Source organism: Pan paniscus, chromosome 21 (genome assembly GCF_029289425.2).
Source record: "Pan paniscus chromosome 21, NHGRI_mPanPan1-v2.0_pri, whole genome shotgun sequence".
NCBI classification, from domain to species: domain Eukaryota; kingdom Metazoa; phylum Chordata; class Mammalia; order Primates; family Hominidae; genus Pan; species Pan paniscus.
In genome coordinates this window covers 51,577,342-51,599,064 of record NC_073270.2, presented here as the reverse complement: position 1 = coordinate 51,599,064, position 21,723 = coordinate 51,577,342, and the positions used below count along the sequence as shown (strand labels likewise).

The following is a 21,723-nucleotide window of genomic DNA, read 5'->3' as shown; positions in this document are numbered from 1 at the left end:
TGACAGGAGTTCTGACCAATCATAACCTAGATTCCTCCTTCCCGGGGTCTGCAGGAGACTTCCGGTTACTAGGGCAATCTGCCGGAAGAGTCGGGTTCTGTGTATGTCTCCGCGTCTTCCGCGGAGCGGGTGTGCAGGGCCTGCAGCATTGAACTAGATGTCGTCCCCGCAGGCCCCAGAAGATGGGCAGGGCTGTGGCGACCGCGGCGATCCCCCTGGGGACCTCCGTAGCGTCTTGGTCACGACCGTGCTCAACCTCGAGCCGCTGGACGAGGATCTCTTCAGGTAGCCGGCAGCTCCTGCCCAGCATCCCCTCCTTTAGGGCAGAAACTTGATCTTGACTGCCGCCGCCCGGGGCCCCTGGCTCCGGGACTAGGATGGCTCTGCGTGGGATGCACCCTCTGCCACGATTAGGAGAGAACTCGCCCCCAACAGAGCTGTCCTCTCTGCTCTGGCTTCCTCCCTTCCTCTCCGCGCCGCGAGGTCTGCACAGCCCCATCTCTAGGTAGTCCTGGAGATCTGAGCAAATATAGTGGTGACCTGAGAGACCCTGCTCGGCAGCCTGCCCTAAGCCTTCACGGGGGAGCTAGCCCAGAGAGGGCAGTGATTTGCCCAAGGGCACACAGCTGATGGATCAGCCTTAAAACCGACGCCGCAGCTCCTTGCGTCTTCAGTATCCTTTTCTTCTCACAATATCCCGCCCCCAGTACCATTTGGTGGGTCTGGTTTCTCATTACTTATTCTGAGGCCTAAGCATGTTTTTTTCTTTCCCAGCATCGCTGAAGTTCTTGACTGCAGCAAGGGTTTCTTTCTTTCTTTGAGGCGGAGTCTTGCTCTGTTGCCCAGGCTGGAGTGCAGTGGTGCGATCTCGGCTCAGTGCAACCTCCGCCTCCCGGGTTCAAGCATTTCTCCTGCCTCAGCCTCCTGATTAGCTGGGACATACAGGCGCGCCACAGCCCAGCTAATTTTTTAACTTTTTTTAGTAGAGACAGGGTTTCACCATGTTGGCAAGGCTGGTCTCGAACTCCTGACCTTGTAATCTGCCCACCTCTGCCAAAGTACTGGGATTACTAGGCGTGAGCCACCGCGCCCAGCCCCCTGCAGCAAGGCTTCTAACAGCTTTGACCTTCAAGGCTTCTCCTGGCTTTACTGGAAGTTATCTTACTTTGAGCTCCCTTCCTTCCACTTAAGGAATTGTAAATAACTTCTTGGAGGGCTATTTGATTTTTGTTTTTGAAGACAAGATCTGGCCCTGTTGTCCAGGCTGGAGTGCAGTGGCACGAACATGGCTCACTGCAACCTCGACCTCCTGGGCCCAAGTGACCCTTCTGCCTCAGTCTCCCGTTTAGCTGGGACCATAAGCGCTTGCCACCACATCCAGCTAACTTTTTTATTTTTAGTAGACATGAGGCCCCACTTTGGAGCCCAGGCTGGTTTTGAACTCATGGGCTCAGGCGATCCTCCCACCTCGGCTTCCCAAAGTGCTGGGATTGATTACAGGCGAGAGCCACCTGCCAGGTCATGGAGGGCTGTTCATAACTCATTGTTACAGAAAATGCCAAACAGCTGAGATGTGGGAGGCTAGAGACATAATTATTCAGCTTCCAATGGGCCTACATTCTGGGCAAGCATTTTCATCTCTGGGGCCAAGCTGCAGTTTTCTCATCTGTACACTGAAGGAATTAGACTTGATGTCTGAGGGCTCTTGTTATTTATTCATTTATATATTTATTTAATTTTATTTTTTGAGATGGAGTCTTGCTCTGTCGCCCAGGCTGGAGTGCAGTGGTGCGATCTTGGCTCACCTCAACCTCTGCCTCCTGGGTTCAAGTGATTCTCCTGCCTCAGCCTCCTGAGTAGCTGGGATTACAGGTACATGCCACCACGTCCAGCTAATTTTTGTATTTTTAGTAGAGATGGAGTTTCACCATGTTGGCCAGGCTGCTCTTGAACTCCTGATCTCAAATGATCCACCTGCCTCGGCCTCCCAAAGTGCTGGGATTACAGACGTAAGCCACTGCGCCCGGCCCAGAGGATTTTTATGCATAAGGATATTTGCCTGGGGAAAGGACCTATGGCTTTTACCATATTCTCAAAAGGATCTTAAACCCCAATATGGTGAAGAGATCATGCATTAGAGTCTTAGTGAGGGTAGTAGAATTTGGCCCAGTTCCCAAGTCTTTCCCTCTTTCCCCCTCTCCCTACAGAGGAAGGCATTACTGGGTACCGGCCAAGAGGCTGTTTGGTGGTCAGATCGTGGGCCAGGCCCTGGTGGCTGCAGCCAAGTCTGTGAGTGAAGACGTCCACGTGCACTCCCTGCACTGCTACTTTGTTCGGGCAGGTAAACCCCCCACTTCCTGCCCCAACCCAACCCTGGTGGCCCAGCAGCCATTTCTGGCCTTGGGGGCTGAGGTCAAAAGGGAAGAGAGGGAGACTGGAAGACAAGGGGAGGGGTGGCGGACACTACCACCCTAAGAGGTGTCTAGGGTGGAACAAGGTCTGGGGCTAACAATGAGCCTTGGACCTCACACCTGCTGGGACTCACTGGGTACCTGATGTCTGGCTGATAATGACACAAGACTTTGTTGCTTAACTGCTCCTTATGGGCTTTTGTTCTTCCATTCTTAACATAGCTCCTGGTGCGGAGCGCTGTGCTAGGTTCTCAGTGTGCTGTGACCTCTGCTAGAGGTGTGGAGGTAGGGCAGCTTGGGTTGGAAAAGAGAGCACCAGCCTGAGAGTCAAGGGATCTAAGGCTTCTTTTGTCAACTGAGCATAGGGTCAATAAAAACAAACCAAAGATGTAGGGCCTAGCTTCAGTTTTGTCCATAGTTTACCATGCAGCCTTGTGAGGTTACCTCCCCGCCCTACAGTTTGGTTTACTTCAGCTGTAAAATGGAGAAGGGTGGGACCAGGGGTATTTTAGTGGGATGATCTCTACAGCTTCTTACAGCTCTGGGGTCAGATAATGTAACTTAAAACCTATGTGTGAGGCCGGGCGCGGTGGCTCACGCCTGTAATCCCAGCACTTCGGAGGCCAAGGCGGGCGGATCACGAGGTCAGGAGATCGGGACCATCCTAGCTAACACGGTGAAACCCCGTCTCTACTAAAAATATAAAAAAATTAGCCAGGCGTGGTGGTGGGTGCCTGTAGTTCCAGCTACTCGGGAGGCTGAGGCAGGAGAATGGCGTGAACCCGGAAGGCGGAGCTTGCAGTGAGCCAAGATCGTGCCACTGCACTCCAGCCTGGGCGAGCACTCCAGCCTGGGCGACAGAGCGAGACTCTGTCTCAAAAACAAAAAACCTATGTGTGGTGGCTCATGCCTATAATCCCCGCACATTGGGAGGCCAATGCGGAGAATTGTTGGAACTCAGGAGTTCAAGACCAGCCAGGGCAATAAATCGAGACCTTGTCTCTACAAAAAAATAAATAAAAGGAAAATAAAAGCAAAACCTATGCTAAAAAACAAACAAAAAAACCCTCACTGTTTTCTTTCCTTCCCTGTTACCCCCAGAGCAGATGCCCTCATGTGTTCTGCGTAGATCCCCAGCTGAGAAGAGTTTGTGGACCTTTACAGTATGTGATTTGTATTAAGAAAACCGTGGGGTTTCCCCCTTCATTTTGTAAATATGAAAGTTACCCCTGTAATGGTAAATACACTTTTTCATACTGTCCCGTGTCTCTTACTCCTCATCCCTGAGGAGTATTGATTGGCCCCCCTCTTCTCGGCCCCCAGTCACTGCTATAAAGTATTTGAATACTTACCTTGGGCTCAGCCAGGTTCTTATCTTTATGCTAGTTGGGAGTAAATATGTGCTTTGTTTCTTTAATTTGTTTGTAAGTACCAGCCTTTTGGTATTGTAATCCTTCCAGCCTAGTGAAATACCTGGCTGTTTTGTTTTGTGTGGGTGGGGGCATTACTTGAACTCTGAATCTTTTCATCCTGTGATGGAAGAATTCTATGAGTCTTTGCCAGTAAAGTATCTAGTGCAGGGCTTGGCATAATCTAGTTTTCCATAAATATTATTAGTTTTTGATGATTAACTTATGGGAATAATTAAAATTTGCATGATACAGAGCATAGTTGTGTGCATTATCTTGTTTAGTCTTCATAAGTAAACATGGGTGGCAGGCATTCCTGCCATCATTCTTACCTAAGGAAACTGGGACCCGAAGAGGTTTGGAACCAGCTCCCACAGTGCCCAAGGAGGCAGAGCCAGGATTTGAACCTGGTTTATGTGTCTTTGAGTGCCAAACTCTTTCCTGCTTCTTTGCTTCGCTCTTGGGCGATAATTCTAAACAATGAGAGAGCTGCCAGGGTACCCATCCCAGGTTCTGGGGAAAAGATCCTCTTTCTTGGAAAGTCTCCATCCAGGAGCAGCGTGAAATGAGCTGTGTCCAAGCCACCATTTCAAAATAAATAATTATTTGGCCGGGCGTGGTGGCTCATGCCTGTAATCCTAGCACTTTGGGAAGCCGAGGCGGGCGGATCACCTGAGCTCAGGAGTTCAAGACCAGCCTGGGCAACATGGTGAAACCCAGTCTCTACTAAAATACTAAAAATTAGCCAGGCATGGCGGCATGTGCCTGTAGTCCCAGCTACCCAGGAGGCTGAGGTAGGAGAATTGCTTGAACTCAGGAGGCGGAGGTTGCAGTGAGCTGAGATCATGCTACTGTACTCCAGCCTGGGCGACAGAGCGAGACTCTTGTCTCCATCAAAAATAAATAAATAAATAAAAATAATTATTTGTGCCCTTGCTTGTGTCTTGAAAGGCTGCAAGATAGCTAAAATAATTGGTAGTTATTATGGGAATATTAAAAGTCAAAGGACATTAGGCCAGTAGTAATGGGATTTGGGAGAAGCAGTCATGTCAAAAAATTTGGCTAAGCCATATTGTTGCAGTTTCATACAAGGTTTAGTTCTGAGCTTCCTGGCTGCAAGGCAAAAAGGGGAGAGCTCTTATCTGTTTGTGGTGTGACTCTGCCAGCTATATCAGATATAAAAACCAATGCTGTTTTTTGGCTGGGCATGTGGCTTATGCCCGTAATCCCAGGACTTTGGGAGGCCGAGGCGGGCAGATTGGCTGAGGTCAAGAGTTCAAGACCAGCCTGGCCAATGTGGCGAAACCCCATCTCTACTAAAAAAAAAACACACACACACAAAAATTAGCCAGGTGTGGTGGTGCACACCTGTAATCCTAGCTACTCAGGAGGCTGAGTCAGGAGAATCGCTTGAACCCTGGAGGTGGAGGTTGCAGTGAGCTGAGATCGTGCTACTGTACTCCAGCCTGGGTGACAGAGCAAGACTCCATCTAAAAAAAAAAAAGGAAAATTAGCTGGGCGTGGTGACCTTAGCCTGTGATCCCAGCTACTCGGGAGGCTGAGGCTGAGGCTGAGGCAAGGAGAATTGCTTGAACCCGGCGGCTGGAGGTCGCAGTGAGCTAAAACTGCGCCACTGCACTCCCACCTGGGCGACAGATCGAGACTCCATCTCAAAAAAACAAAACAAAAAAAAGATGTTTCAATTACATATTTTAAATAAAAGATGTTATGGGGGAGGGGGAGGGTTGGTCCTTGGCCATTTATCAAATCAGTTCTTTTTCTAAAAGCCCAGGAAAGAATGTGAATTAGTTGGGTTTTTGTTTTGTTTTTAGTTTTTCTCTACAGAGGTAAATTTAGAGCTTGAAGAATTCAGAACAAGGTCAGCAAACATTCTAGAAAGGGCCAGATAGTAAACATTTTAGGTTTTGCCAGTGAAAGCAACTATAGACAATATGTAAACAAATTAGCATGACTTTATTACAAAAAAATTTTATTTTAAGGCAACAGTTTCCTCATCTGTACAATGGGGGTAAGAGTGGCTCTACATAGTTATTGTGAGACCAACATGAGAAAACATACCCTCCTGTCCAATGCTGTCAGGCACCCTGCATCACTCCATAATCATTAACTCCCTTCAATATGCCTCAGGGCCTACCTGCTCTGTTCCAATAACAATTTTCAAGAATAGGGCTGGAACTCATTCACACTGAAAGGTAGACCAGAGTACTGAAGTTTCTGTGATCCTCCTCAGGAATCTGCACTTTAGCTTACCTGCAGACCAAGGATTGGATTAGAGGTTTTTTTTTGTTTTTTCCCCCCAAGTTTGGTGGTAGGGAGGAAGACTTCATTCCCAGTGTCTGAAAGCAGACTGCACAAGTAACTCTGTCTAGTGTCTGGACTCTTGGTAAGCCCTTCTCAAATGCCTTTAACCTTGAGGAGCTCCCACTCTGATAGAAGCGCTGCTGGTGGCAGTGCCTGATAACAGAGAGCTGAGCAAGCCAGTTGACCTCAGACAGTGATGTTTATTGCTGTTGATTGAGCCCTGGTGCCTGGTTGACTCCCCATTTGGATCAGAGTGAAGGGACCAACACTTCTCTAGACCTGCTTCTTTCATCTGAAGGTTGAAAGTCATCCCCAAGATGTCTCATGGCCCAGATGTCAGGGTTCCTCAAGGTCAGCCTGACTCAGACAAAGTGAGAACTTCAGGGAAACCAGGGAAGTTCTCTTCCTCTCCAAATCTTCCCTCACCTGCTTCTTGTTGGCTGCCTTATCCCTGGCCAGTGCCTTCTACTCTGGTGGTGGTGTTCTTGTTGTTGTTTTTGAGACAAGGTCTTGCTCTGTCACCTAGGCTGGAGCACAGTGACGCAGTCATGGCTCACTGCAGCCTTGATCTCCTGGCCTCAAGTGATCCTTCCGCCTCAGCCTCTTGATTAGCTGGGACTATAGGCACATGCCACCATGTCCAGCTAATTTTTATTTTTTATTTTTTGTAGAAACAGGGTCTCCCTGTGTTGCCCAGGCTCTTCCACTCTGCTTTGGAGCAGAGACACCTGACAGTGAAGGACCAAATGGCTTCCATATACATCAGGGGTGAAGTGACTGACAGTGGCCCTTGCCTGGGAGAGGCCGAATATACAAACAGACAATGGCTAGACCATGTAGAAAAACAGAACTCTGACGCACAATAGCAGCAACCAGCACAGGAAGCCAGCCTACTATCCACAAGTCAGACTTCTAGGAAGTCAGACCACTATCTTTACCAACCAGTCCAGCAAGCCAAATAATGACCACTGTAACAATTGACCTCCAAAGCCAGGACTTGATTAATAACTGATAGCTGCCCTAATTTTTGCCCCTGCTTCCAACTTAGGACCAACCGGAGAAAGCCAAATATGTACTCCTAACCAATCACATAGGATGTCCCACTCTTTTTTGAGACAGAGTTTCACTCTTGTTCCCCAGGCTGGAGTGCAGTGGCACAATTTCGGCTCACTGCAGCCTCCACCTCCCAGGTTCAAGCAGTTCTCCTGCCATAGCCTCCACCTCCCAGCTTCAAGCAATTCTCCTGCTGTAGCCTCCCGAGTAGCTAGGATTACAGGTGTGTGCCACCAGGCCTGGCTAATTTTTTGTATTTTTAGTAGAGACAGGGTTTTGCCATGTTGGCCAGGCTGGTCTTGAACTCCTGGTCTCAGAAGATCTGCCCGCCTCAGCCTCCCAAAGTATTGGGATTACAGGTGTGAGCCACCATGCCCAGCCAGGTGTCATGCTTCTAGTTAGCCCACCAACAGCTTCCCTATGCCAACAGCCTGCAATTGGAGCATCCCTGAAGCCTTTTTTTCCACTACAGAGCATTCCCGTTCCTTTGCCTGCCTCTAAGTCTCTGCCAAAAGCAAGTGATGGTGGTTGACTTCCTGCTACAACAAGCTCTGATTGGCTGGGCGCAGTGGCTCATGCCTGTAATCTCAACACTTTGGGAGGCCAAGGTGGGTGGATCAGTTGAGGTCAGGAGTTTGAGACCAGCCTGGGCAACACAGTGAAACCCCATCTCTACAAAAAATACAAAAATTTGTTGGGTGTAGCGGCGCACGCCTGTAGTCCCAGCTACTTAGGAGGCTGAGGCATGAGCATGGCTTGAACCTGGGAGGCAGAGGTTGCAGTGAGCCCAGATAGCGCCACTGCACTTCAGCCTGGGTGACCCAGCGAAACTCTGTCTCTCAAAAAAAAAAAAAAAATTAGCTGGGTATGGTCATGCACCCCTGTAGTCCCCCCAACTCAGGAGGCTGAGTCATAGGAATCGCTTGAACCTGAGAGGTGGAGGTTGCAGTGAGCCGAGATTACACCACTGTACTCCAGCCTGGGTGACAGAGCAAGACTCCATCTCAAACAAACAAAAAAAAGAACAAGCGCTGAATAAATAGCCTTTGTTTGTTCTCAAAAAAGAAAACAACAACAGAATAAACAGTAAACAGGCTGCAGGCTAGATTTACTGCTCCCTGATCCAGAATAATGGTTTTGGACTGATGACAAGATCCCAGGCATAGATGGAGCAAGATAGAAGCAAGGAGTATTAATTTTATTTAACAAACACATATAGAGCCCTCACTATGTGCCAGATATTATTCTAAACACTTTACAACTACGGATTCATTTCATTATCATTAAAATCCTGTAAGCGATGAGCGCCATGATGATCCCCAGTTTGCAAATGAGCACACTGCTCAGAGAAGTGAAGGGTCACACGGCTGGTGAGTGGTGGAGCCAGGATTTGAATGCAAGGAATCTGTCAATGTCTCTGCTGTTTGTGCTGTTAGAGAAAAGCTCCACCTGCACAGGGAGAAGCCTGATGACAGGGCCTGGTGGTCTCTGTATCCCTGGGCCTGGACCTTAGCAGACCTCAGTTAGTAGTCACTGAGATGAAATGGAATGGAAGATGAGTAGTAGAGTGCCTGTCAGGCGTTGTGATGATGACAGGGCCTGTGGACCCACTGTGTCCTTGTGCCCACTGCAGGGGACCCGAAGGTGCCAGTACTGTACCAAGTGGAGCGGACACGAACAGGGTCGAGCTTCTCGGTGCGCTCTGTGAAGGCCGTGCAACATGGGAAGCCCATCTTCATCTGCCAGGCCTCCTTCCAGCAGGCCCAGCCCAGCCCCATGCAGCACCAGTTCTCCATGCCCACTGTGCCACCACCAGAAGAGCTGCTTGACTGTGAGACCCTCATTGACCAGTATTTAAGGTGAGAGACCTGGAGGCTCCATGGCAGACTTTTCAAAATGCAGCTGCTATCTGTTTGTGGGTCATAGAATCCTTTAGTGGGTCTTGACCAGCATTTTTAAAATACAGATTAGAAAAGAAGCTACTGGAGTGAATAATATGTATGTATTAAGGGCAAGAATCCTTTTGTGAAACTTGAGGTTTAGTCATGTGTGTTTCTGGTGTGTGTCTGTACTGGGTCATGGTATAAAATGAAGGGCTTGGCCGGGTGCAGTGGTGCATACCTATAATCCCAGCACTTTGGGAAGCCAAGGCAGGAGGATTGCTTGAGACCAGGAGTTGGATACTAGCCTCGCCAACATAGCAAGACTCCATCTCTAATTTAAAAATAAGGCTGGGGCTGGGTGTGGGGGCTCATACCTATAATAACACTTTGGGAAGCCCAAGTGGGAGGATCACTTGAGCCCAGGAGTTCAAGACCAGCCTGGGCAACATGGTGAAACCCTGTCTCTATAAAAAATACAAAAATCAGCCGGGCGTGGGGGCATGTGTCTGTAGTCCCAGCTACTTGGGAGGCTGAGGCGGGGGGATCACTTGAGCCTGGGAGGTGGAGGCTGCAGTGAGCCGAGATCGTGTTACTGCGCTCCAGCCTGGGCAACGAGAGCAAGACTCTGTCTGAAAAAAGAAAAAAAGAATATATATTTTGTTGTTGTTTATATATATACATGTTTGTTTGTTTTTGAGACGGGGTCTTGCTCTTGTTGCCCAGGCTGGAGTGCAGTGACACCATCTCGGCTCACTGCAGCCTCTGACTCCCAGACTCAAGTGATCCTCCCGCCTCAGCCTCCCAAGTAGCTGGGATTACAGGCACCTGCTACCATGCCCAGCTAATTTTGTATTTTTAGTAGAGATGGCGTTTCACCATGCTGTCCAGGCTGGTCTCAAACTCTTGATCTCAGGTGATCCACCCACCTTGACCTCCTAAAGTGCTGGGATTATAGGCATGAGCCACCATACCTGGGAAAAAAAAACATATATATATTATATATATATGTATATAGAAATACTTCCATAACCACTTGTTAAGTACCACCTCCCCAGCCCCCTAAGTGATTCCCTCTCTCCCCCAGGCCCCTGGTCCAGCAACTTAGGACTTAATGCGCACCAGGAGTGAGTGTCCTCTGGAGAGCTGCAGCGCTATGGCCTATGTTTGGTCACTGCCTTTGCATTAGTGCATGTTTTTGTTTGTTTGTTTGTTTTGAGACAGAGTCTCGCTCTGTTGCCTAGGCTGGAGTGCAGTGGCATGATCTCGGCTCACTGCAACCTCTGCCTCCCAGGTTCAAGCAATTCCCGTGCCTCAGCCTCCCAAGCAGCTGTGATTACAGGCACATGCCACCATGCCTGGCTAATTTTTGTATTTTTTTAGTAGAGACCAGGTTTCGCTATGTTGACCAGGCTGGTCTTGAACTCCTGACCTCAAGTGATCGACCTGCCTTGGTCTCCCAAAGTGCTGGGATTACAGGCATGAGCCACCGTGCCCGGCCACATGTTTTATGTATATAAAACATATGTACAAAAATACAAATATGTATTTTCCCCTAACCATTAGACCACCAGGGAGCATGTTAGATATTTTGAATACCTGGTAAAATATATTTATTTGGATCACACCTAATCAAGTTTGAAAAATGCTGGCGCAGGGGAAAGAGCTCTGGGTCCAGACAAAGGATAGACACATGGATTCTGTCCAGGGCTGTGCCTCTGTTAATGCTCACCTGCTGTGGGACAGTGCCCAACTCCCCAGGGCCCTAGTTTCTTCTTCTAAAAAATGGGAATGCTCATTTCTGCCCTGCCTACTTCTTAGCTGTATCATAAGGAGAGAATGTCTCTATCTCGTGCTAGATACTGGGGAGGCAGCAGAGTATGACGGGATGGATGTGGGTTTGGGAACCTGAAAGGCCTGGATTCAATTCTAGATTTTGTCCCTACTAGCTGTGTGAGTTTGGGCAAGTTGCTTTCCCACTCTGAGCCAGTACTCTCCATTATAAAATGGTGCTAATCATATTCCTACCTCATAAGGCTGCTGTGAGGATTAAATGAGATAAGAGAGATAAGGCACTTAGCGTGCTAGTACTAACTAGCACAATGGCAGTGAATTGTAGTTATATCACTATTAACAGAAAAAACACAGGGCCTGGTGTGTGGTTGCAGTTCGACAAATGTTTGCTGAAATGAAAGGAAGACATTGTTAAAGGACCTTGAATTTAGATCTGTGCTGTTAATAAGGTAGTCTCTAGCCACTCGTGGCTATATTACATTAATTAAAATTAAATAGGGCCGGGCGCAGTGGTTCATGCCTGTAATCCCAGTACTTTGGGAGGCCAAGGCGGGTGGATCACCCAAGGTCAGGAGTTTGAGACCAGCCTGGCCAACATGGTGAAACCTCATCTCTATTAAAAATATACACACAAAAAAATTAGCCAGGCGTGGTGGCCCGTGCCTGTAATCCCAGCTACTCAGGAGGCTGAGGCAGGAGAGTCGCTTGGACCCAGGAGGCAGAGGTTGCAGTAAGCAAGATTGAGTCACTGCACTCCTGACTGGGCAACAGAGCGAGATTCCGTCTTAAAAAAAACAAAAACAAAAAAAAACCAAAGTCAGTAGAATGAACAATTCTGTTCCTCAGTTGCATTAGCCACATTTCAGGTGCTCCATAGTCGCATGTGGCTAGTGGCTACCACAGTGTGCTGTGCAGATAGGCATTCCATCATCATAGGAGGTTCTGTCCAACAGCACTCCAGAGGATAGGGGTGAAAATGGCAGGACCTGTGCAGAGCACTATGGGTGGTTGTCACTGTATTGAAGGGAGTTCCTTGGAATGGGCTCCTCCCCCTTGGGGGATGCAATGTTCCCTACTGTGTAGGGTTTGGTAACTCAGGCCAAGTCAGGCAGCCTGTTTCTTGAGTGTTTAAAATAATGAAGTGGCTGGGCACAGCAGCTCACTCCTGTAATCCCAGCACTTTGGGAGGCTGAAGTAGGAGGATCACTTAAGGCCAGGATTTTGAGACCAGCCTGGGCAACATAAAGAGACCCCATCTCTACAAAAAAAAGTAAAAATAATCCCAGCATTTTGGGAGGCTGAGGCGGGCGGATCATGAGGTCAGGAATTCGAGACCACCCTGGCCAACACAGTGAAACCCCATCTCTACTAAACATACAAAAATTAGCTGGGCATGGTGGCAGGCGCCTGTAATCCCAGCTACTCGGGAGGCTGAGGCAGGAGAATCACTTGAACCTGGGAGGCGGAGGTTGCAGTCAGCTGAGATTGCACCACTACACTCAAGCCTGGGTGACAGAGCTAGACTCCGTCTCAAAATAAAGAAATAATAAAAATGTTAGCCAGGCACAGTGGCGTACACCTCTAGTCCCAGTTACTCAGGAGGCCAAGGCAAGAGGATGGCTTGAGCCTGGGAGTTGGAGACTGCAGTGAGCTGATTGCGCCACTGTACTCCAGCCTGGGTGAGAAGACGACCTTGTCTCTAAAAAAATAGAAAATAATCATACTGTGGACCCAGATTGCCTGAGTCCAAATCCTGTCTCTCCAATTTTTAAGCAAGCTACCTGGACTCTGTGCTTATTTCACTGATGAAATGGGGGTGATAATAGTACCTATCTCACAGGGTTGTTGTGAGGAATACTATTGTATGTACAATGCTTAGAACAGTGCATATTACAGGGTATGCCTTATTACTATGATGTGTTGGTTAGATATTCATGATCTTGTCTTCACAGTGTTGGTTATGAGGTAGGTTACTATCATTATCCACATTTTGCAGATGGGAAAATAGACTCAGAGAGATTACTAATTAGCACGAGACCACATGGCTCGTAAGTGGCCAAGAAGGGATTCAAACGCTGCACTATCCTGCCTGCCACGAGGGGAGGGGGGCTTTGGGGATATCAGGGGTCCCTGTGGAAGAATGAGGGGAGTCAGAAGAGGCAATGCAGATGTGACTCCCTCTCTTCCTGGGTCTCACCCCGACCCTCTTCCCTTTACTTTCAGGGACCCTAACCTCCAAAAGAGGTACCCATTGGTGCTCAACCGAATTGCTGCTCAGGAGGTCCCCATTGAGATCAAGCCAGTAAACCCATCCCCCCTGAGCCAGCTGCAGAGAATGGAGCCCAAACAGATGTTCTGGGTGCGAGCCCGGGGCTATATTGGTAAGAGTACCCCATGGATGGGAGGAAACCACTCTCCAAGGGGTCTACCACTCATTTGCTGTGTGGCCTTGGGCACATGAGTTCCCTTCTCTGGGCCTGTTTCCTTATCTGCATGATGGGGAAGTTGGCTTAGCTTCTCACCTGGGCCCTCTCAGCCCTTTGCATGGGGAGAATGTGGAGATGACTATAATCCCAACACAAGGCCTTTCTGAGGAAGGCAAAAGGCACCTCGCTGGGGTTGTTGTCCAGCTTTGCTGCTAACTATAAAGTATCTTTGTGCAAATTGGAAGAAGACACCCCTTTTGGGGCCTAGAGTGGGAGACTTGGGTGGTGAAGACTGAATTTCAGTCCCTGCTCACCCCTGCCCTCCCCAAGTCGCCATCTCACTTATCCCCTATCACACACACACACACTGTAGGCCAAGTGCTCTTGTGCAGCAACCAGTCTGCACACCCATGCACGGGAGTCCCTTTTCCCCCTACCTCCGTGCAGGTCCTGAGCTGGAAAGCCCAGGAGCCCAGGGCTGATGGGGACCTGTTGCAGGCGAGGGCGACATGAAGATGCACTGCTGCGTGGCCGCCTATATCTCCGACTATGCCTTCTTGGGCACTGCACTGCTGCCTCACCAGTGGCAGCACAAGGTGCACTTCATGGTCTCACTGGACCATTCCATGTGGTTCCACGCCCCCTTCCGAGCTGACCACTGGATGCTCTATGAATGCGAGAGCCCCTGGGCCGGTGAGTGTGGGGCCGTGTGGGACAAGGGCACTGACCTTGGGTGGCAGGAGCCTGCTTTCTTGGGTGATGCTGATTTCCCGACTTCCTGTGTGGCGCTGCACAGGTCACTTCCTTTCCTTCCCTCCCAGGCTTTGGCATCTTCATCTTCAAAATGAGAGGGTGAGGCCGGGACACCTGCTCTGCTCTAAATTTCTAGAATGTGCTGGAAATGTGATTCACCTTCTCCCAGGGACCCAGTTCTAGTCCCAGAACCAGTTCAGATTCTTTGTATTACAATAGGCAAATCATATCTTCCATCTGAACCTCAGTTTCCTCATCTAAACAAAGAGGGTTACATTACAGCAGTGGTATCCAAACCCGCAGCCCATCAGACTGCCATTTGGGGATGCCTTTTCAAAATAGATTCTGATTCCACCCTCAAGATTCTGACTTAGTAGGTCTTGGATAAGGTCCAGGAAACTGTATTTTTAAGTTCTCTAAGTGATTCTGATTAACCTGATTGGGATCGGGGCATTCAGTGGTCCCTAAGGGCCTGCTTGGACCTTCCTTGCAGGGGAGAGAAACAAGACTCATTCATCAATGTCTAGCTTCAGAACCCTGACCTCCTTTCCAAGGGAGTACATTTCAAATGAAGAAAAGCTTTGCTTGATAAACCAAGGACAAAACTCAAGGACTCTTTATACTCAGATAAGGGGTATTCTCAAGTACCAATAGCATCACAATCCAAGATTGATAACCTTGAAGTGAGGACATGGGTTCAGATTTGGCTTCATCATGGGGCCAAATTCCTGACCCTCTCTGGATTTCAGTCCTGGTCTGGAAAACTGGACAACACATAACTGCTTCATTTGGCTACTGTGAGAACTGAGTGAGCTCTGCTATGTGTAAGGGAAACCAGCAATCATCCTCATAAACATCAAACTTGGGCCCAAAGCCAGCAAGGGAGAAAGAGTCTCCAGATGGGGAGGGAAGAGGCCAGACCTCATGGCCTCAAGTCCTCTCTTCTGAGTCCCTTCTTCCCCTTGGTGGTGGTAGTGGGGATATTTTTCATGAATTACCACTTGGAGGACCTGGCTTGATTTATTATACAGGGAGCCGATAGTTTTCCTAACACAAGTGGTCAGAGGTACAGCAGTTCTGCTTGGCCGAGCTGTTGAAGGAGACTGTTCTCAGAGCTCCTCCCTCTGTGATCTTTTTGAGGAAGCGAGGAGAGGTGTGAAAGTGCTTTTAAACTGTCAACTGGCGTTCCTGTGGGAGGAGTTACCCCTCAATGACGGTCCATAATAAGCTCATGAAGGGGCATTTGGAGCAGCCACGACACTCAGTGCACCCTTGTGTGGGGCAGCCCTGCCCTGGGCCAGACCCTTTGCAAGAAGTCCACTTGGAGGTCGGGCATGGTGATGTGCGCCTGTAATCCCAGCTGCTCAGGAGGCTGAGGCGGGAGGATCCCTTGAACCCAGGAGCTTGAGACCAGCCTGGCAACATAGTGAGACTCTGTTCCAGGAAAAAAAAAAAAGTGTATTTGGCTGTTCTGAAGCAGGCCATCATCACCCTTCACCTCACCCACAGGTGGCTCTCGGGGGCTGGTCCATGGGCGGCTGTGGCGTCAGGATGGAGTCCTAGCTGTGACCTGTGCCCAGGAGGGCGTGATCCGAGTGAAGCCCCAGGTCTCAGAGAGCAAGCTGTAGCCAGAGGTACCAGCTTCGCCTGGGGCTTCAAGAACCTCCCATCTATCCCCATTCCTGAGACAGGAGTTACAGTCCCTTTTGGCCCTCACATCCAATAAAGAGACTGATACCACTGGAGTGGCTGGCTTTTAATTCCCCTGGGCCAGACCTGCAGCCTTGCCTTCATCCCTTAACTCCAGGACTCCAGGGGCAGAGTCCCTGGCCTTCAGCCAAGAGGCCTTGCCAGCTTGGGGGCCCACCAACAAGGGAACATTGCCCCAACCTGTGCCACAGCCCCCCGGCTGTTTATAGGCTGGAGAGGCTGTGTCAGACTTCCCTGTACTACACAAGGGCAACCCCAGCCAAAGCTCACCCTGAGCCTAGCTCAACAGAAGTTTCCTTGATCTGCTTCACATTCTCTTTTGGAACTTCTAGGGGCTCCCAGCTATTCTGTTCTCATCAGGTCCTTCCCCTGCATTCTGGGGCAGCCCCTCTCCTCACAGTGGCCTTAAATCTAGGCAAGGGTTAGTCCAGCACCTCCTTGATGAGCAATTCTTTGAGACTGGGGGGTGGTGTGGGGGTAAGGCCTGCCTCCTGCAGGGCTTGGAGCCGAGCCTCTGATTGACGTTTGTCCAGGCCCAGGCGCCAGGAGAGCCGGACATGGGCCTCCAGAAAGGGTGCCAGCAAAGGGTGGAGGCTCTTGTCCCCAAGCAGCTGCAGGGCCTTCTCACAGCATGCCCGGGCCTCCCCAGGGTCTTCCAGCTCCTGGTGGCACACGGCCAGCCCAGCCAGGGTCAGCAGGGGGCGGTCTGGGCCAGAGGGGGTGCCCAGCTGGGCTTGCAGCTGCCAGGCATTGGCCCAGAGTGCCAGAGCCTCACGATAGAGGCCAGTACAGGTGAGGCTCTGTGCCCGCCGCAGCTCCGGCAGCACGAAGAAGTCCTGCAGGTCCGGGGCATGGCGCAGCTCAGGCACTGCCTGCAGGTGACCCAAAAACTGCTCAAAGGCCCGGCTACGGCGGGCAATGGTCTCTGCAGTAAAATTCCGGCGCAGCCGCTTACGGGGGAAGGAGATGGCAGCCATTGGGCCCCGGAATTGCCGCTGCAGGTTTCGGTGCAGCCGCTCAAAGTCCGAGTAACGGCGAGAGATCTGGGCTGGCTGGCAATCTGGCGGTCCTGGGCCCATCACGGCGAGGGTGTAGAGCTGCAGGGAGGGTGGGTGTCAGGGCAAATGCAAGTTGTCCACGGGCCCGTTCCCTCCCCATCCTTCCCCACCCCCCACACTCCCAGCTGTACCTCCCCATCTCTTCCTTTCACCCCTGGGACAGCACCCAGGAGGGCGGGAGCTGCTGCGCAGTGGCGGGGAAGCCCAGTCCCATCTTACCTGAGGTTTGTCTGAAATGACCCAGGCCCAAGGCAGCAAGAAGAGAGAAAGACAGAGATGAGCTTCAGTGCCCGGGGCTGCTGCCCCTTTTTTTGTACTCCCTTCCCACAGAGCAGTTAGTTCTTCTGACAGCCCCCTCTGGAAAACCAGACATAAGCTGAAACCCCGGCCAATCTCTTGGGTCTCCTTTAGGACCAGCTTGGAGCTTGTTCCACTTTGGACACCTGGCCTCCACATCCCTGGCCAGGCTTTTCCAAGCTAGACCCAGAGGACAGGTCTGTAGATAGCCACAACTGCCATAACTGTGAAAAGTATACTGGCCTAGGACTCAAGTTCTAACCCCAGGTCAGCTACTCCTTCTCTGTGTGACCTCAGGCAAGGGAGTCCCCCTTTGGGTCCACTTCTGTTTCTAGTGAAGGAAGTGCTCGGTCAAGTCAGTGTTTGTCCAAAAATGAGACATGTACAAGTATTGGTACCTGAGGTTTTTAGGTGGTGTGCACTAGAGTAAATATCACTGTATCAGGAGGTGGGTCCCCTTTTAATTATTATTTTTTGAGACAGGGTCTCACTGTTGGCCAGGTTGGAGTGCACTGGTACAATCATAGCTTACTGCAGCTTCAACTCCTGGGCTGAAGCATTCCTCCTGCCTCAGCCTCCCAAGTAGCTAGGACTATAGGCATGCACCACCACACTCAGCTATTTAAAAAAAAATTTTTTTTTTTTTGTATGGAGATGGGGGGGGTCTCACTATGTTGCTAGGGCTGGCCTTGAACTCCTGGCCTTGAACAATCTTCCTAGCTAGGCTTCCCAAAGTGCTAAGATTACAGGCATGAGCACCACACCCAGCCTAATTGTTTTTTAATCTTTCTGACTACAAATTGAGAAGCTCTCAGTTTGGTTTTGTTGGGGTTTTTTTTTTTTTATTTTTTTTGAGACGGAGTCTCGCTCTGTTGCCCTGGCTGGAGTGCTGGAGTACAGTGGCACGATCTCGGCTCACTGCAAGCTCCGCCTCCCGGGTTCACTCCATTCTCCTGCCTCAGCCTCCTGAGTAGCTGGGACTACAGGCGCCTGCCACTACGCCCGGCTAATTTTTTGTATTTTTTAGTAGAGACGGGGTTTCACTGTGTTAGCCAGGATGGTCTCGATCTCCTGACCTTGTGATCCACCCGCCTTTGCCTCCCAGAGTGCTGGGATTATAGGTGTGAGCCACCGCGCCTGGCCAGCTCTCAGTTTGGTTTTAAAAAAAGGACTTCTTGGGCAGGTTGCAGTGGCTCACACACACACCTGTAATCTCAGCACTTTGGGAGGCCGAGGCAGGTGGATCACCTGAGGTTGAGAGTTCGAGACCAGCCTGACCAACATGGAGAAACCCTGTCTCTACTAAAAATGCAAAATTAGCCAGGCGTGGTGGCACATGCCTGTAATCCCAGCTACTTGGGAGGCTGAGGCAGGAGAATTGCTTGAACCTGGGAGGTGGAGGTTGCGGTGAGCCGAGATTGCTCATGGCACTCGAGCCTGGGCACCAAGAGTGAAACTCTCTCTCAAAAAAAAAAAAAAAAAATGTACTTCTCTAACACTTCTCATCTCCATTTTTAGAAAAGAGTCAGAAAGTGGATCTCAGGTCAGGGCCTCCTTCAGGCAACAACATCTAGGCAAGATTTAATGATGTTTCATTTTCACTACTTACTTACTTACTTTATTTATTTATTTAGTCTCGCCCTGTCGCCCAGGCTGGCATGCAGTGGCACAATCTCCGCTCACTGCAACCTCTGCCTCCTGGGTTCAAGCAATTCTCCTGCCTCAGTCTCCCGAGTAGCTGGGATTACAGGCGCCTACCACCACATCCGGCTAATTTTTGTATTTTTAGTAGAGTCGGGGTTTCACCATGTTGGCCAGGCTGGTCTTGAACTCCTGACCTCAGGTGATCTACCCACCTCAGCCTCCCAAAGTGCGGGGATTACAGGTGTGAGCCACCGTGCCTCACCTTTTATTTTTATGGCTAGCTTCTCTCTGTGGCAAGTGAGACTTTCCACATACCGTAGTGCTATGAAGTTGTCTTTTAAAATTACTTAAAGGATGGGCACAGTGGCTCATACCTGTAATCCCAGTACTTTGGGAGGCTGAGGCAGGAGAACAGCTTAAGGCCAGGAGTTCGAGACCAGCCTGGGCAACATGGCAAGACCCTGTCTCTAAAAAAAAAAGAAAAAGAAAAAGAATTAGTTGGGCACTTGTGGTCCCAGCTACTCAGGAGGCTGAGGCAGAGAATCATGTGAGCCCACGAGTTCAAGGCTGCAGTGAGCTATGATCGCGCCACTGCACTCCAGCCTAGGCGACAGAGCAAGACTCCGTCTCGATAAACTTATTTAAGAAAAAAAATAGGTTCGGCTGGGCGCAGTGGCTCACACCTGTAATCCCAACACTTTGGGAGGCTGAGGCGGGCAGATCACTTGAGGTGAGGCGGGCAGATCACTTGAGGTCAGGAGTTCAAGACCAGCCTGGCCAACAGTGAAACCCCATCTCTACTGAAAATGCAAAAGTTAGCCAGGCATGGTGGTGGGCACCTGTAATCCTAGCTACTCAGGAGGCTGAGGTGGGAGGATTGCTTGAACCTAGGAGGCGGAGGTTGCAGTGAGCTGAGATTGCACCACTGCACTCCAGCCTGGGCAACAGAGCAAGACTCTGTCTCAAAAAAGATAAAGAAAAAAAAATAGGTTCATTTAAAGAAAAATGTTAAGAAGAAAAGGGCACAAGTGGCACTTTTAGATAGGACAAGAATCAGGGAGGTATTGGAATGACTGAGGTTTGGAAAACACTGAGCAAGATGATCACGAAGCTCCCCGCCTCCCAGGTCTGAGAACCTGAATATGGATTAACCTATAATGCCAAGCCAACAGGTTTAAAAGGAGAGTTAACCAGTGTTAGATGTTAAAGGCACCCTAACACCAAATCCAGATCTTTCTCTCACATTTGTTCTGTGGAACTGACAATACTCTAGCCACTCCTGGTCAGTTAGGTTTGCCTACTCTGTCCTCTTGAAGATTCACAGTGTACATCACTATTAGGGATTAAATACTTTAACAATAAAGAAACTTATTGTATTCTCATTTAACTCTGCATTCTCAAAACATATTGCCTGCAAAACCTTTATTTAGAAACAGCTATTACATTCCAGGGAACTAGTTTTCTGCAGGACACACTTTAGGACACCAGTTTTCTTCAGGACACACTGGTCTATATAATAAGCCTTTATGTTCATCTAGTTTACATTTTGTATCCATTATCTCATTGACCTTGTAACATGCAGCCAGATGGGTGATAATGACAGTAGTTCCATTACCCAAGCATTTACCCTGTGCCTCCTGTTGTACCAAGCACTCTTTACATCTGTGATTTCATTTAATCATCACAACAGCACTGCAAGGAAGGTCCTTATCTCTGACAGCTGAGGAAGCAGGCTCAAAGAGGGGGAAAAGGGCTCAAAGACTTGCCGTAAGTCACACAGCTGGAAAACAGCCCAGCTGGGATTTAAACTCAGGTTGATCTGATTCCAAAGCCTGTGCTCTTCACCCCCACAAGTTGAGTGGGGAATTAGGGTCCCCATTGTACACAGGAGGTGCCTTGCTTCTCCAGACACAGGCCGGGGCATACTTGGCCATCCTGCTCTATCTTGTCATCCCTTCCCATTCAGGTACCCACAGTCACCCCCATTCCTCTCAGCCTCTGAACTATTCCTTGGTGTCCCCTTCCAGTGTCTGAACCCTTGTCCACCCCAGAGTTCTGAGACCTTTGCCACTTCAGACTTCATCATTGGCCACACGTGGTGGTGCACACCTGTAGTCCTAGCTACTTGGGAGGCTGAGGTGGGAGGATAGCTTGAGCCCAGTTGGAGGTTGTAGTGAGTTATGACTGCACCACTGCACTCCAGCCTGAGTGACAGAACGAGACCCTGTCTCAAAAATTTTTTTAAAAGACTCAATAATCGGAGTCGGTCCCTGCTGAAATTGGAGTAGTCACCCCATGGGTGTGGCCCTTGCTTACTAACAGCAACAGAAAAGGGTGGAGAGGCCCAGATGTGGGACTGGGCTCCAGGCCCCCTCCTGCTGAGTCAGAGGTGGAGAAGGGTGGTGAAGAGGAGGGGAGTGAGAGATGGAGAGCTGCCACTGACAGGAGTGGCCAGCTCAGCTGGCTTTCAGGCCTGGCCTGAAAAGGGACTGGAGCAGGAGTCGCTGTGGGCATTAAAGGAGCAGACCTCATTCTCCAAGTCAGTCTCTCAACAGCAAGGAAAACAGCAAGGGACTCCAAGGTCCTCCCCAACATTGCTCTTCATCCTAACCTCCACCAACCCTCTAAGTCTAGCCCTTAGGGACAAGGTCGGGTGCTTGAGAACTGATTGACCTGTGCGTTATAAGGACACAGCAGGCCCTAGATGACAAACATTTTCAACCCAAAGTTAAATAATGATGACATAGCTACCATTTCATTGACCACGTCATAATGCCAGGCACACTGCTAAGGGCTTTTTGTCCATTGTCTCATTTAACTCCTGCTGTAATCTTCTGCATTTTCCCCATTGCTATAATGAGGAAACGGAAGATAACCAAGGTTAAACAACTCACCCAGAGTCAAACAACTGGAAATAAGTGGGAGTCAAGATTGGTTTGGATCGAAAGCCTATTTCCTTAACTACC

The 21,723-nt window shown here is 49.7% G+C and overlaps 2 protein-coding genes across 13 annotated transcripts in view; one reads left to right on the top strand and one right to left on the bottom strand.

The window, feature by feature from the left end:
* The first annotated feature begins 53 nt into the window (after window positions 1-53).
* Window positions 54-15,788, top strand: ACOT8 (acyl-CoA thioesterase 8). Of its 3 annotated transcripts, none has more exons than XM_034947489.3 (6): window positions 54-285; window positions 2,208-2,341; window positions 8,829-9,054; window positions 13,093-13,250; window positions 13,794-13,988; window positions 14,117-15,788. In XM_034947489.3, the coding sequence occupies exons 1-6, from the start codon at window positions 158-160 to the stop codon at window positions 14,149-14,151; spliced, it is 876 nt and encodes a 291-aa protein (XP_034803380.1). In that variant the 5' UTR covers window positions 54-157; the 3' UTR covers window positions 14,152-15,788. The 3 variants fall into 3 exon arrangements, with proteins under 3 accessions (XP_034803380.1, XP_008949615.1, XP_003826031.1); XM_003825983.6 differs by having other exon boundaries at window positions 113-285; window positions 15,558-15,788; XM_008951367.5 differs by lacking the exon at window positions 2,208-2,341 and having other exon boundaries at window positions 64-285; window positions 15,558-15,788.
* Window positions 15,050-21,723, bottom strand: part of SNX21 (sorting nexin family member 21) — an 8,520-nt gene continuing 1,846 nt past the window's right edge. For 2 of the 10 annotated variants that reach the window (XM_008951370.5, XM_003825982.6), the window contains exon 4: window positions 15,790-16,855. In XM_008951370.5, the coding sequence (XP_008949618.1) occupies window positions 16,837-16,855 (19 nt within the window). In that variant the 3' untranslated portion in view covers window positions 15,790-16,836. Of the gene's footprint in view, window positions 15,483-15,789; window positions 21,609-21,723 lie in introns of those variants that run through there. The other 8 variants (XM_055104853.1, XM_063601076.1, XM_055104850.2 and 5 more) reach the window with 7 other exon arrangements.

Excerpts from the sequence above, each read along its gene's own strand:
- ACOT8 (XM_003825983.6), top strand. The coding sequence starts at position 158 with ATGTCGTCCCCGCAGGCCCCAGAAGATGGGCAGGGCTGTGGCGACCGC. Across the intron at positions 9,055-13,092 it reads CTCATTGACCAGTATTTAAG|GGACCCTAACCTCCAAAAGA; the intron begins GTGAGAGACCTG and ends CTTTACTTTCAG. Across the intron at positions 13,989-15,557 it reads ATGCGAGAGCCCCTGGGCCG|GTGGCTCTCGGGGGCTGGTC; the intron begins GTGAGTGTGGGG and ends CCTCACCCACAG.